At 47.1% G+C, this 15324-nt stretch overlaps 2 protein-coding genes across 2 annotated transcripts in view; both read left to right on the plus strand.

The window, feature by feature from the left end:
- pde4dip (phosphodiesterase 4D interacting protein) overlaps window positions 1–7683 on the plus strand; it is a 48300-nt gene extending 40617 nt beyond the window's left edge. Inside the window, 4 exon segments of the mRNA XM_056276788.1 lie at window positions 866–1006; window positions 1809–1947; window positions 3051–3097; window positions 5408–7683. Of these exon segments, the coding sequence (XP_056132763.1) occupies window positions 866–1006; window positions 1809–1947; window positions 3051–3097; window positions 5408–5464 (384 nt within the window). The 3' untranslated portion in view covers window positions 5465–7683.
- A 596-nt stretch (window positions 7684–8279) lies between these two features.
- Window positions 8280–15324, plus strand: part of mast2 (microtubule associated serine/threonine kinase 2) — a 228622-nt gene continuing 221577 nt past the window's right edge. The window contains exon 1 of the mRNA XM_056277837.1: window positions 8280–9106. Coding sequence (XP_056133812.1) covers window positions 9026–9106 — 81 coding nt within the window. The 5' untranslated portion in view covers window positions 8280–9025. The remainder of the gene's footprint in view (window positions 9107–15324) is intronic.

Raw genomic sequence — 15324 nt, forward strand, 5'->3', positions numbered from 1 at the left:
ACATTTAAAAAGAAGCAAATTAATAATAATACCAAGAAGGAAGAAAAAAGTCAGTTTAGAATTAACAACGGGATGAAAATTAAAAACAATTAAGGGCATATAAGAAGATAATTACTGCAAAGAGATGAATATAAAATATGAGTGAAACAATGATCAAGTCAAAGGTGGTGCACATGAGAGGATAAAAGACATTTAAGGCTAAATTAAATAGTTGTTTTCAGTTTTGAATTCCATAAATTCACAAAAAAGCAAAAAAAAATCATTTTATTTTTGTGTTTATAATAATTTTTTTTAGTTATGTCAGTTTGCACTTGTGAGCACGCAATAACAAAAATGTCCAACTAATTGGAGCGAGATTTAGAGGAATTGAAACTAGCCAAAAGCGAATAAATATCCACATTCTTCTGATTCTTCTACCTGCCGTCATTGGCTGGTAGTCAAAGCAAACTCTTTCACTTCCAAATTCCCGTCTGACCACTCTTCATTCGGAAATATATCAAATCATGGAAGTTTGCAGTACTCTAAATGTCATTTTATGGCTATTTAACGTCTCCTTTTCCTGCTTTTTTATTTGATTGGTAGACTGATCATTTACTTATTCTGGTGTAAAAGGACACACTGAATGAGCCCTCAAGTGGATATGATATTATTACTCATAATTTAGATTGCATTTTTTAAAGACTCTACAGCTTTCTATGGCTGACTTTACTACTGCTAATGTAGAAGGAAGAAAATATTTACCTTAAGTTATGCTTCAGTGATTTTACGCTTGTTTACAAGCAGGGTTCATTAGCTTGTTATGTATTTAAGTGTCTTCTCACTCTCTCTCTCGCCCTCGCTCTCACTCTCACTCTCTACCACTAAGCTTTCAGATACAGATTCGGTCGACAAGCTGCTTACTAACACTAAGAGCCTGCAAGGGATTCTGGAGGAGGCCAACTCTCTCCTGAGAATGTTCTGGAGAGCATCTCTTTCACGTTTCCAGGACTCCACTCAACCCAAGCAGGTCAGGGCCACAGCCGGCTCACACTGCGGAGAATATAATGGTCCCTAAAAAGACCCATGCAGTGTCTGACATTGTGTAAAGGAGTCAATAACAGACCCGCATTCATGATCTTGAATGACTAAAGCTGCTACAAGGAGTTTTCCACCGATCAGTCTCAGCTTAATCTTGATGCCTCTGTACGACCACCATAATTAAACTGAGATCATCAGCGAGAATATTAGACATCGTTATGTAATGATTCCAAATGCTTGTCTCCGGGTCGGATTCCTCGCAAAATCTAACTAAACAATATACGGCACACGGACGGGATACATGGCCATGATCAGAGCGAATTTACCTCCTTGCTGTAAGTCTTGCAAACACTTGTTTTTCTAAAACATATCTTCATCTCTCGCTCTTTCAAATGCGCAAGCCATCAGAGGTTGAATGTAGTTCTGTGCATCAAGAGGCAGTGCTTATGTGAAGTCATTCTTCTATGAAACACAACCGCTTTTGTGGACAGGGCCGTGCAAAGTCAACAAAAATTACAAACTTGTTGTAGCAGTTTTAATGTGACACACAGAAAGCAGGCTGTGATTGTTTTTGTGTTTTGCATTGTGTTTGAAATTCCAACTGAAGTCAGTCAGGGTTCAGCACAATTCTCCAATTAGCTATTGACTGAGGCATCAACTTCAATTATAGAAAATGACTACCCATCACTGGAGAATAAAAATAGTACCAGATGTTTGATCTAACTCTTTCAGACCAATTAATCTTGAATTATGTAATTTGATTTGTGTTAATATTGTGTGTGTGTGTCTAGGAGCAGTCTCTGAAGGTGGAGGTCAGTTCTCTCCGTGTGAGGCTCATGGAGCAGGAGGAGGCTCTAAGGGACACCTCAGAGAGGCTGAGGAGCTCCAACCGCACTAAAGAAAGCATGGAGCACTTCATAGTCAGCCAACGTGAGTCACCCTCTAATTAATCCCTGGTACTTTCTTCCAAGCAGGCTGTTACTGCATGAGCATTACAATACATGACAGCATTCGTGATGGATAGCATGCGAGAGTTCGTTTAAATTACATAGATAATGGATCTTCGTTTTCAGATTTTTTTTTAACTTGATAACTACGTAACTGGGGCCCATAAAGGATTTAGTTGGATTTGTACTTGATCTAATAGAATGTGCAGTTTGATTAAACTTTTTTTTCCCGATGAAAAACAAGTCTCCCACAAAATTAACTGAGGCCGGGGTGATATTGCTTGACATTTTCCATTTTTATAGTAGATGCTTGGTTTTAAATCGAAGGAAGTAATAGTCAAAGGTATATGAGGATATGGAGAGTTTAGCCCCCACTGCTTCACAGACAAACTGACAGATGCCCTCCTGTTAGTCTAACTACCAATGGCAAGAGTGAGAAATGGATGTTGAAAGTAAAACATGCTAGTCACTATATCAGCACTGCTGCCTATTGAGCTACCATCGGAGAACTAAGTATACCCCCCAGTCCTGGTCCTGTCTCTATTGACGTATTGGTGGTGCAAAGCTCAGCTGCCCCATAGGCAACCCATTCCCTAAACCACTATTCAAACTTCTGTCTGCTCCATTCTCTTACCCTCCTTCTTTCTCTCTTTCCCGCTCCTTAATCATTTACTTTGTCCTTTTAATCTTGGTATTCTGTCTCTCCTTGTTTCATCTCTCATTAATCTCTCTGCAGCAGCGAGGGCTAATGCATTTGATCTGCGGTCAGACTGTCAGAATTATGGAGGAGATTAATTATCTCGAGAACGGGAGAATGAGTGCTGGGCTGTAATCTAATACCATGAGGGAAAATAGCGCCAACATAATCCATCATCCTCATCATCATCTGCGTGTGTTTCACTGCCTTCCTTAGTCTTTCTGTCTTCCCCTTACACTCTTTTACTTTCGCTCGTGCCCTCGCTCTCCTTGTTTGAGCGCAGCGATGTCAGCGACGCCTCGTATGTCTTTCTGTGTTCAACTGATGATGGGATGGCGGCTGGGGATGACTTCCTTTTGGTTTGTGTGTTTCTATCATTTTATCTCCAGTGTCAAGAACACGGGACGTCTTGAAGAAAGCCAAGACCAACTTACAGGTGAGCTTGCTCTGCAAAGTTGGCGATATGTACATCGTTATGTCATGCCAATAAAGCCATTTGAATATATGCACATTTCTGGTGTACTGGGCCGGGTGTGATCCCACATGATGTCAAATGCACAGGAGAGACGCAGTGACCAGTGAATCGCTATCATTGATTACCATTTCTTTTCTTACTTTCACGTCCTGTCTCTAAAACTCCCCATTTTCTCTGCCCTCTTTTGCTTCTCCTCCTCCTCCTCTTTCCATCATTTTCCCATATTCCCTCTCACTGCCTCTCTTGTCCCTCCTGCTGGGTCTCTCCAGGAGAATGAGCTCAAGATATCCTCCCTCCGCCACACCTCTCTCTCCCATCCCTCTGCTTCCTCTGCTTCCTCTCCTTCCTCTTCCTCATCTGCCTGGGCTGGTAAAGGTATGGTCGCTCGGCTTTGTGTGCCTTTGACTGTGCCTGGATCAGCATCCTGAACACACACACACACACACACACACACACACACACACAAAGAAGTAATACTGCCTTTTCTGGGATGTAAACCTTATTTCCTACCTATAATCGATAAACATTGGCAATTAGGGAAAGCACACTTCAGGTTTTTGCATTTTTTTGTCGAATTTACATTTGGGGTTTTGGGCATGAGCTGTCATCTGGTCATGACTCTCACTCAATACATACACTCACTGGCCACTTTATTAGGTACACCTTGCTAGTACCGGGTTGGACCCCCTTTTGCCTTCAGAACTGCCTTAATCCTTCGTGGCATAGATTCAACAAGGTACTGGAAACATTCCTCAGAGAGTTTGGTCCATATTGACATGATAGCATCACGCAGTTGCTGCAGATTTGTCAGCTGCACATCCATGATGCGAATCTCCCGGTCCACCACATCCCAAAGGTGCTCTATTGGATTGAGATCTGGTGACTGTGGAGGCCATTTGAGTACAGTGAACTCATTGTCATATTCAAGAAACCAGTCTGAGATGATTTGAGCTTTATGACATGGCGCGTTATCCTGCTGGAAGTAGCCATCAGAAGATGGGAACACTGTGGTCATAAAGGGATGGACATGGTCAGCAACAATACTCAGGTAGGCTGTGGCGTTGACACGATGCTCAATTGGTACTAAGGGGCCCAAAGTGTGCCAAGAAAATATCCCCCACACCATTACACCACCACCACCAGCCTGAACCGTTGATACAAGGCAGGATGGATCCATGCTTTCATGTTGTTGACGCCAAATTCTGACCCTACCATCCGAATGTCGCAGCAGAAATCAAGACTCATCAGACCAGGCAACGTTTTTCCAATCTTCTATTGTCCAATTTTGTGCGAATTGTAGCCTCAGTTTCCTGTTCTTAGCTGACAGGAGTGGCACCCGGTGTGGCCTTCTGCTGCTGTAGCCCATCTGCCTCAAGGTTCGACGTGTTGTGCGTTCAGAGATGCTCTTCTGCATACCTCGGTTGTAATGAGTGGTTATTTGAGTTACTGTTGCCTTTCTGTCAGCTCGAACCAGTCTGGCCATTCTCCTCTGACCTCTGGCATCAACAAGGCATTTTCGCCCACAGAACTGCCACTCACTGGATATTTTCTCTTTTTCGGACCATTCTCTGTAAACCCTAGAGATGGTTGTGCGTGAAAATCCCAGTAGATCAGCAGTTTCTGAAATACTCAGACCAGCCCGTCTGGCACCAACAACCATGCCACGTTCAAAGTCACTTAAATCACCTTTCTTCCCTATTCTGATGCTCGGTTTGAACTGCAGCAGATCGTCTTGACCATGTATACATGCCTAAATGCATTGAGTTGCTGCCATGTGATTGGCTGATTAGAAATTTGCGTTAACGAGCAGTTGGACAGGTGTGCCTAATAAAGTGGCCGGTGAGTGTATATAAAATGTCTTCTGAAAAGAGAGGAAAATGATAAAGAGAAATGCCAAAAATATTAAGCTAACCAATTCTCATCGGTGGAATATATTTCTACATGGGCAAGGTTTATATCCCAGTTTACTGTAATCTTACTTGTGTTTTGTTGAAATAGGATTGTTGGCAGTGGTCACTAACTAAACAGTGCTGTATAATACTCCAGATGTACATTTACCCCCCTTAGCATGCCCCTTGGTATAGGGGGCTGAACTAAATACCCTGGATTTGAAATGTTATGAATTCTAATCAGGCTCTTGACCCACTTTCTTGCTTACACACTTTTTCTTTGACAACTTTTTTTATATTGCCCCCCCCCCCATCGCTCTCTCTTTCAATCTAGCTGTGTTTTTGAGCCTTTGTACGAATGTATCTCCTTCTTGTCTGTAAGGTAAAAACCCCAGAGGCTTCTGTGAGCTCGCCCTCTCTTCTAGTTGGAGTGTCTTGAGGCCCCAGCATCCCACCCCATCGTCTTTCCACATCCCTGCTGTCCTGGGGTCTGCCCAGGGCATGGAAACCTCACACCATCAGCACCCCCTACAGTCAACCTTCCTGTAATACACCAGCCCCAGCATCTTCCTGGGAAGTACATTATTTCCTCTGTAAAAGGGGAAGCACAACCAATAATCCTTCTGGCTCTCTAATTTGGTTCGGAGACACGCCTCAATTGAGGGACCTCTGTCTGAGTGGTAACAAGAGCTTTTGCTGTTGATTGGTGGGTGCTGTGAGATGTACGAGTAAGATAACTGTCAGCCGATGATGGTTTATGACAGTGGATAACTGTTATTGTCAGGTGCTATACATAGTTAATGTAGGTGGTCGGAAGGGCTTTACACTAAAAGGACCTCAACTCAAGTGTCTCTTCTCATTTATCAGAGACCATTCAGACCTTTTACCTCAGCAGGGAAACATGTACAAAGTCAAGTTGAAGCCAGCAAAGAAATGAGCTTTAAAAAGCCAAACCAATCTCAAGTGCTTCCTCTTAGCTTCTGATGAGGCTAACTTTTCATATTGTGTATAGTATGTTGCATGTTGTTTGAGCAGTTTGTGGGAAAGAAGCCATATTCTCTGATGTTAGTTACAGGCATGTTTTGCCCTTATGATACTAATGCCATAGCAGTGGCCAGCTACTGAAGATTGGATGAGGTGAAAAGCACAGCACTACCAGCAGACAACTTGTTAAAAATTTAGTAAGGTGGATCTTGGGCAAGCATATTACATTTTTACCTTTGCGTTGGCCCTTGAATATTTAATTCTCTCAAGGGTATGCATTTAATAATTTTGGTCATCCCGCACAAGTCACCTCAGAGTATTACTGTGTTGCCATGGAGACAACACTGACCTCCATGTATTCAAAAACATCCTAACGTGTAACAACTGACACCAGAAAGTATTCTGAGTAAGCTGCTATGTTTGCTATTTAAATAAACAGTATTATTATTAAGCTACTGTAAGGCTATGGTCAAAAATCTGTACAGCCTTTGTCAGCCTGAGGAAGAAAGGCGGACATTTGTGTCAGTGCAATATGATGACTTGTCCCATTTCCTGTACAACAGAAAAGTGATGGAGATTTTAGGTTCATGGTCCAAGATGAGTTTTTTTCCTCCTTTTTGTTTGTCAACAAAACTGTACCATACAAATGGACCACATATTTTGATTTTTTTTGTTTTTTTGTTAATCTGTTAAACTTTTTTTATTTGGTTTTTGTTTTTGTTTTCCTATGTAAAGGTAAATTTGTAAATCTTTTTTAACGTTTCGACTTGCCCCGGTATGACAATGCATTTGTAAAAAAAAAATCCTTATTAGAGAAACTAGAAGAAAATATGTCTAATTTCTTCTATTTATATGGATGGTGTTTCTCACGTTGATATTTTCCTAAACTATTACAGAAATTGTGACAATCATCGGCGAGGAAAACTGGAAAATTAGTCATTTACACTGGCTTAGCCAATGCTGTGTTCTCTGTTTTGTTTTTCTGTACAGCGTATTGCTTCTTGCCCTTTGTGCATGAAATCTGGGTTTTCTGCTCCTAAATACCTTGCCTGAAATATGCAATACTCGGGTAACTGTGCAATAACCTTCATTTTTGCTTTTTGTTGTATTAGGACAAGCTGTTCAAGTGCCATGTCATTTGTTTAGCTCCCAATATGTTTTTGTTCGAGCAAATTTGTCTTTTCCTTTTTCTACATTATGCTTTAGACAATCAGCTTGAGCCCGTTTCCTTGCCCACATTTGACACACACTCAATCATAATTTGCCATACTCATTGTGTGTTTAGTGTAGCACAGATAAGAAGAAAAATCCCTTGGAGCAAAGTACAAAAAAAAAAGTTTACACAGAAAATATATGTGTAATGCAATTTAATCAACCAAAGTGATAAACGTAAGTTGGATCAAATGCAAAAAAATCGTAAATTTCAAGTATTGCTTTGTATAAATTTCCCCACACTTTAGAAGGACATCTTACTATGTCTTTTTGACTTTTTGTGTATGTGGTCTAGTTAGAACCACATCTAATGGATGTACATAGTAAAAGTATGTGCAAGGTTGTTGTTGTTGTTGTTTTTATTGTCGCTTTAAAGCCCTAGAGTATTTTTATGCATGTGTAAATGTTTTGGGGTTAAACACAAAAAGAAAAAAAAATTCAATAAAAGGGAGATGAATAACACCATGCTGTGGCCTTTTTATGTCAAGTCTTTATTCCCCCCCCCCCATCATTCCTCGCCCTAAAGCACGCCCTTCTTTTTCTTCCTGTCTTTTGAGAATTAATCTTAACAGTGACACAAAGTGGCCATTTCCGGGATTGACCCGCACATATACGAGTGTACCTAAAAAGGGAATAATTATTTGATATGAATGTGACGTCTAAAGCAGAAGATACTCGGAGTGGTGATGGTTGTTCTCAAATTATTTAACGTCCCACCTTGATTTGAAACTGAAAAAAAAACACTCCTCATTCTTGACACTAGATGGCAGCAGACGGCCAGAAAGTTGCCACCGAATTGCCTTTGCCAGCCACGACACCAAATATACATATTATAACTCACCCCGCCGTACATTTTTCCCTGTCCAGACATTTTATTCGAATAGAAGTAAATGCCGAATTTAATCGCATACATTTATTTTTTTTGCCGAATCTGGCAACGGTGTGCTGTCAGACAGCCAAGTCCCTCGAGCGGATGAAACGTGAGGCACAGTGATTCAGGAAGCTTCTCGATTGACAGACCGCCGGTCCGTCCGACTTCTACACCCGGCGAGGCAGACTTCACTTCAGCCCGCGTCGGAAATGGAAGGACATCCCCCCAAATCCAACGTTCACAGCGAGTTAACGTAGAGAGCAGTGTTTCCACTCTGCGTTTCACACTGGGGGGGGGGGGGGATGCTGCCATCCCACGGCGTCCACCGGAGGAAGCAAGAAAGACCTGTCACGGGTGAGGCAGCGGTACAGGTAATCGAATCGTTAGCACGCCGCTGCTAGCCGCTAGCCACGCCGCGAGCTAAGGTTAAGAAGGACAGCACGGGTGAAGAGATCGGTACGACGCCATCGCCGGCATATGAAGCGCAAGATGGATAACCTGACTGCGAACAGCCAGCGGTAAATTGCTCTTGCGATCTCCCGGTTGTAATTTGTTAGCTTTCTCAAAAGGAGGACGGCACGCCGCTGAGTGATTGACAGCTTGTCAAAACGGGGTTTCCAGATGTGTACAAACGAGTCGGCTTTACGGGTTCAGCTCAGACAGCCAGTGTCCCCGTACCGGCTCTCATTGCGAGGGAATGGGCGGCTGTGACAAACTTTGTCAAACAGTCTCGGTTCTACAAACGACCGGCGCCGTTGTGAATCCCGTGTGGCGTCGGCAATAGGGACGCCAAATGAAATCGACTCCCATCAAGCAAGGACAAGTTAGGCTCCCCGGATCAATTAACAGGTGACGGTTAGAATAAATCAAGTTTGTCAACCGAGCCCCGCAAATCGGCTTTCGCTGTCAGGTTCGTCTCTGTCGAGGAAGGCGATGAAGAGGACGGAAAATAAAAACAAAAGGAAATTCAGCAACATGGACCAGCCGGGGAGCGGGAGCGAGGAGAAAGACGCGGTGAGTAGCCCGAGCTAGTGTGTTAGCTAAAAGCTGGCGCGGTGTTGTTGCAGCAGTTAAGCTACCCCATCTACCCCCTAAAGTCTCAAACGGATTCCCAACCCGTGAATAGCGCCCAAACAGCCTCGGTAACATCCTCGTCAAAATATGTGAGGTTTGACCGCAATCGGCTCAACGTCGATACACGGAGTAGTCGTTAACATAGAAGTGTGTTTGTGTGAAATGTCAACTTATACGCACGCCGGTAAAGGTGGCGAGACAGCTGTTAAAGAGGAATAAGGTGTGCGGCCTGTAGACGACAGAGACTCTTAAGAGGATTTTTAAATGCAGGTGTGATTAAAAAAAAAAAGAAGAAAAGAGCATGTGTGATTGTGGGGGTAAGGGGGGGATCCGCTTTGCCATTTTGCAAATCCTTCTCAGCTCCTCCGAATAACGACTGCGTCCTCCGAGGATGAAGTCATCACTGTGGCTCACTGTCTCCCATTGTGTCATGTTGAATTCGGCCCCCCGCCCCACACTTGGGATTTATTAGCTGTGTTATGTGGTGTCGTGTCATCGGATTCATCTGATTGCTTTGTGATTGTTATGGTTTTCTCTAAATTCCATGTACAGTTGTGTGCTTTTTTTCTCTCTCGTGAGTACCATGTCAAAACGTCAATCCAAGACAAATTCCTTTGCAAAATTGCTTGCAGAGGCGGGAGCCATCAGGGAGAAGTAGTGAATTTAATGGAGTCGTAGAATACTACACAGTTATATGTGAGCTTGGTGCTGCAGTTTTATGTTCGTTTCATGTGAAGAGGCCTTTAGGTGGGTCTGGATTCAAGAACTAGATGAGGGCTTCTGTCTTAATAATCTACTTGTTAGTACAATTTGGGCAACCTGAGGAATGAATCGTGTTATCACTTTGAAAAGTATCTTGGGTTGTAGTCCCTGTCTAAAATTAGACCGTCCCCCTCATCATCTTCAGTTAAAACAAATTGGGATCTCTGTCACTACCTGATACTTTAAAAGGAGGACAATTACTCCATTACTGGGGCTGCACTAATTTCATAGCAATAGATGTCAAATGTAACCCATTAACTGCTACAGAGTTTTCAGACAGGATAGACAAAGACTGGACATACATTCCTGTGTTACAGATTGGTGAAACAAATTTATCCAAATTAACGACACATCATTATATTTCTGCATGGGAGAAATGAAGTAGTTTAAGTTATGGGGACCGTTTTAGGTAATGACTAAACTGGATTTAAAGGTAGAAAGAGGATTTTCCTAATAATCAATGTATTGACTCATACAAAAATAACCCCTCTCAATCAGCACTTATGACCTACTAGACGTGTGTGGCGGTGTATGTAGCTGAAAAGACTGTCCTTTGCCTATGTTTTTTTTTTTGCTGTGTGCGGGACGTTTCTGGGCGTTAACCTTTGGGCAGCGGGACTATAAAATCGTAACGACCAGGTGCCAGATCCAGTGTATGGATCAAGCCCACGATGTGTGAGCAATAACCTGGTGCACTTTAAACAAACGGGAAAGTGCATGTGAGCTCCCCTGATCCAGCTGGCTAGCTAAAACATAGCCTAATGTTAGCTAGATCTGAAAGCTAGCTAGTAGGCTATATGGACTCATAACTAAATGTCAGCTTAAAATACAACTTAAAATACAACTAACTATATTATCATACCCTGCTGTACACGAGCATTGTTGTCCATTTATCTCCTTGTCCTTAACGTGAATAGTTAAGACGTGGGGTGCCTGGGTCTTATATTGGGACCTGTAGGCTTTAGCCTCGATTTTAATTTCCCCTTCATTCACACGCAGACAAATAATATTGTAGCGAAGTTGCTACCGCGTCAGAATTGTGCCAATTGTCCTGTTTTACCCATCAGGCACTGCGTGCAGATTGTCAGTTGTTATTAAATGTTTTGTAAGTGTTTTATGTGGTTTTATTTGTTTATGTGATTACTATTTGTTGTGGTGTAATTGTAGTTGTCATTCTGTTGTGTTGTGTAACCTTGTAACTGAAACCCTGAACAACTTTGTTGTTCGAGTTGATGACCACCATGTATTGTGTCACATTTCTGTAAGTTCTTGTTTCTGTGTGAGTTCAATAAAGGGGCTGCAAAGTTACCTTTGTCGTTGCTTCTACGTTTGCCACACTGGTGTCAGAAGTGGGATTGCAGCCAATACCCACAAATCGAAGATGGCAACGTCAAGAAGAAGCTTCGATGTAAAGCTCCGGCAGATTGAGGACTTCATCGAGTGTCTGGAAAAAGAGCTTTCCCGGGGAGAGAGCATCGCCGCTCGGAAGAAGATGTCCCGCGGAGGAAGGGCGGAGGGAGCCAGCGCCCCCCGTCCTTCAGGACCCGACACGGCCGGCCGGTTCAGCGATTCGGAGGCGGCAACCTCCGCCGAGAAGTCGCGGCCCACTCTGATTTCAACAGCCGTCATGCCGCCGCCGGCCGACGCCATGTCATCGCCGGCCGCCGTTGTCTTCACCGCCGTCTCATCGCCAGCGACGGCCGCCGCTGTCTCCACCGCAGTCTCATTGCCGGCGCCGGCCGCCACCCATCCACTATCAACAGCCGCCATGCTGCCGCCAGCCGCCATCATGTCATCGCCAGCCGCCGCCGTCTCCACCGCCGTCTCATCGCCGGTGCCGGCCACGGCCCATCCACTATCAACAGCCGCCATGTCGCCGCCGGCCGCCGCCATTACGTCACCGGTCACCGTCACCACTTCGCTGACCAACGTCACTACAACCCCAGCACCCCCTGCTAATGTGATGCTGCCATCCCCAAGCATCTTCAAGCTCCCACGGTATGCGGGCATCACAGCCCTGGAGCCATACCTAGCTCAAGTGAAACTGGTAGCAAGTCACAACCAGTGGAGCACCCAAGACACTGCTGCCCATGTTGCCCTGGCGCTCGAAGGGAATGCGCTGCAGGTATTGCTCGACCTTATGCCGTCAGAACAGCAGGATTACGAGACACTGGCCGCTGCTTTAGACCGAGGCTTTGGTCAACGGGTCTCTACTGACAGCATGCGAGACCGACTGGCCTGCTGGCGCCGCCAAGAGGGCGAGACCCTGGGAAGTGCAGCAGATGTGCACTTCTTTGCACATCGTGGCTACCCCACCTTTGATCCAGCAGCTCGTGACGAGTTAGCCCTGAGTGCCTTCATCCAGGGGCTCACCCCAGAGAGGTTGAAGGAGCACCTCCGCATCACGGCACCTACAGCCTTCAAGACTGCATTGGAAGAGGCAGAGAGGGTGGAGGCTGTGATGGCCCCACACAACCAACCAAGACCCCGAGTGCGTCAGGCTGAGGTCCACGCAGATGAAGGAGACGTCGAAAGAGGGGTCATCTGCCAGGTTGTCCGTCACCACGCCGAAAGCAACCAGGACGACGCCAACCACCCTTCAGACCTTGGTCGCCTCGTGATCCATGCTACCGCTGTGGAGAAGCGGGGCACAAAGCCCGTGACTGCCCTGCCCCTGCACCACGACGCCGTAGCACTCCCCAGTCGGAAAACTAGAATGGGGTGGCACCGCGGGGAGACTGCTACCCAGCCAACCGACCATATCCCCCATTAAGAACTCTTCCCAGATTGGCAGAGTGGGCCACGCACACGGTCTCTATCTTTGTTGCTCCATTGGTGGACACCGCTGCTGGGCCCTTATGGACACAGGGTCCACCATCTCCATTGTGCGTCCAGGGGTGCTGCCAAAGACAGAGTGGAGGCCCACCACCTGTAAAATCAGAGCTGTGACTGGGGAACTAACCAGCATGCTGGGGAAGAGAGCACTACAGGTGCGGGCAGGGAAAGTTGCAGCCACCCACGAGTTTTGGTTGGCTGAAATACAAGACCCTTGCATCATCGGGCTAGATTTGCTGACTCGCTGGGGGGCTCTGGTCGATGTGTCGAGTAATGCCATTCACCTTGGCACAGAGATCCTGGCCCTCCGGCGCCATCCAGAGAGGAAGGTGGGACGTATCCACATCCAGCCAACTCCACCTGTCACCATGCTGCCGCCGCCGCCCCCACCTCCACTGCCAACCGAGGGGATGACGACACTGCCCAGCCCACCAACAATGACGACGACCCTCATTGAGGCTACCGTTCCTCAGACACCCTCGCCGGACACTGTTGCCGCCATCCAGGATCTCTATCTGCGGAGCAGTGAAGGGCTGGACCCTCAGCAGAGTCAACAGCTGAAAGACCTGCTCCAACAGTTCGCTGAGATTTTCGCTGCACGCGAAGAGGAGTGCACCCAGACCAACCTGGTGCAGCACACATTCGACACTGGTACAACCCCACCCATTAGACTGCGACCCTACTGGTTAGCGCTTGCCAAGCGTGAAGCTGCAGAGCGGATGATTCTAGAGATGGCTGCGGCCGGGGTGATAGAGCCATCCAATAGCCCTTGGGCCGCCCCTGCCATCCTGGTCAAAAAGAAAGATGACACCTGGAGGTTCTGTGTGGACTTTCGTCGGCTGAACAATGCAACTCGCAAGGACTCCTACCCCTTGCCCCGCGTTGACGACGCTCTGGACCACATCGCAGGGTCACAGTGGTTCAGCTCACTTGACCTACGGAGCGGTTACTGGCAGGTGGAGCTGGCACCAGAAGCCAGACCCAAGATGGCCTTCACCATCGGTCAGGGACTCTGGTAGTTTCGTGTGATGCCCTTTGGTCTCTGCAATGTCCCTGCCATGTTCGAGAGACTAATGGAGAGGGTGCTGGCTCACATTCCCCGCAACTGGTGCGTGGTTTACCTTGAAGACCTTCTGGTTCATGCCGCTGACTTTGAGCTGGCCCTAGAGAACCTCCGTCAGGTCTTCCAAGCCATTCGGGGGGCGGGCCTGCGCCTGCACCCAAAGAAATGCAACCTCCTTCGACGTGAGACCATGTGGTGGGGGCAGAGGGTATGGCCCCTGATCCTACTAAGGTGGAGGCGGTCGAGAAATGGCCAGTTCCGCGAAACGTCAGCGAGGTGCGCAGCTTCACGGGGCTCGTCTCCTACTACCGACGTTTTGTCCGCAACTTTGCCTCCAGTGCCAGTCCTCTACACCGTCTCACCGAGAAGGGACGGGAGTTCCACTGGGACGACAACTGTGCAACCGCCTTTGCCCGGCTCTGCACTGCCTTGATCACTGCACCCATCCTGGCCCTTCCTGATCCTAAGTGCCGCTTCATCGTGGACACAGATGCCAGCAATGTGGGGCTGGGGGCCGTCCTGTCTCAGGAAGTTGCTGGGGGAGAGAGAGTGGTGGCTTACTACAGTCGTGTCTTGAGCCGCCCTGAACGCAATTACTGCGTTACACGACGCGAGCTCCTGGCGGTGGTCGCGGCGTTCAATCATTTTCGCCCCTATCTCTATGGCCAGACCTTTCTCCTGTGGACGGATCATGCGGCCCTGATCTGGCTGCTCAGCTTTAAGGAGCCCGAAAGCCAGGTGGCTAGGTGGATTGAGGAGCTGCAGAGCTACGACTTCGAGACCCAGCACTGAGCTGGGCGCCTGCACAGCAATGCAGATGCCCTCTCCCGTCGTCCCTGCAAGGATTGTAGACATTGTGAGTGCCAAGAGGAGCGAGACAGAGCAATCCTCCAAGTGTCCACCACGCGGCAGTTTGAGCCAGAGGAGGCGTGGCTGATGGCAATGGACAAGCAGGAGTGGCAAACAGCGCAGGATAGTGATCCCACCCTGGCCAGGGTAGGACAGTGGGTCGACGCCAAGGCACGCCCCCACTGGCAAGCTGTCTCTGCCATGTCGGTGGAGCCCAAGGCCTACTTTTCCCAGTGGGCCACCTTGGCCCGGCGTGATGGACTGTTGTACCGGGTCTGGCAAGCGCTGGGCCGGGGAAGAAGTGTGTGGCAGTTACTGGTGCCCAAGGACTGGCGCCAACGAGTGCTACGGGCAGCCCACGGCTTGGTGGGGGCAGGTCACTATGGGGTGGCAAAGACGCTGAACAAACTGCGCCAACAGTTCTACTGGGCCGGATGCAGGCATGACACTGAACTTTTTGTGCACTGTTGTGATGCCTGCACTGCCAAGAAAGGACCAACCAGACGCTCCCATGCCCCTCTACAAAAATATCAGGTGGGGGCCCCCATGGAACGGGTCGGTGTGGACTTTCTTGGCCCATTTCCCACCACAGACAACGGAAACCGGTACGTCCTTGTGGCCATGGACCACTTTACCAAATGGCCTGAGG

The sequence above is a fragment of the Lampris incognitus genome, chromosome 3 (genome assembly GCF_029633865.1).
Source record: "Lampris incognitus isolate fLamInc1 chromosome 3, fLamInc1.hap2, whole genome shotgun sequence".
In the NCBI taxonomy this organism is placed as follows: Eukaryota; Metazoa; Chordata; class Actinopteri; order Lampriformes; family Lampridae; genus Lampris; species Lampris incognitus.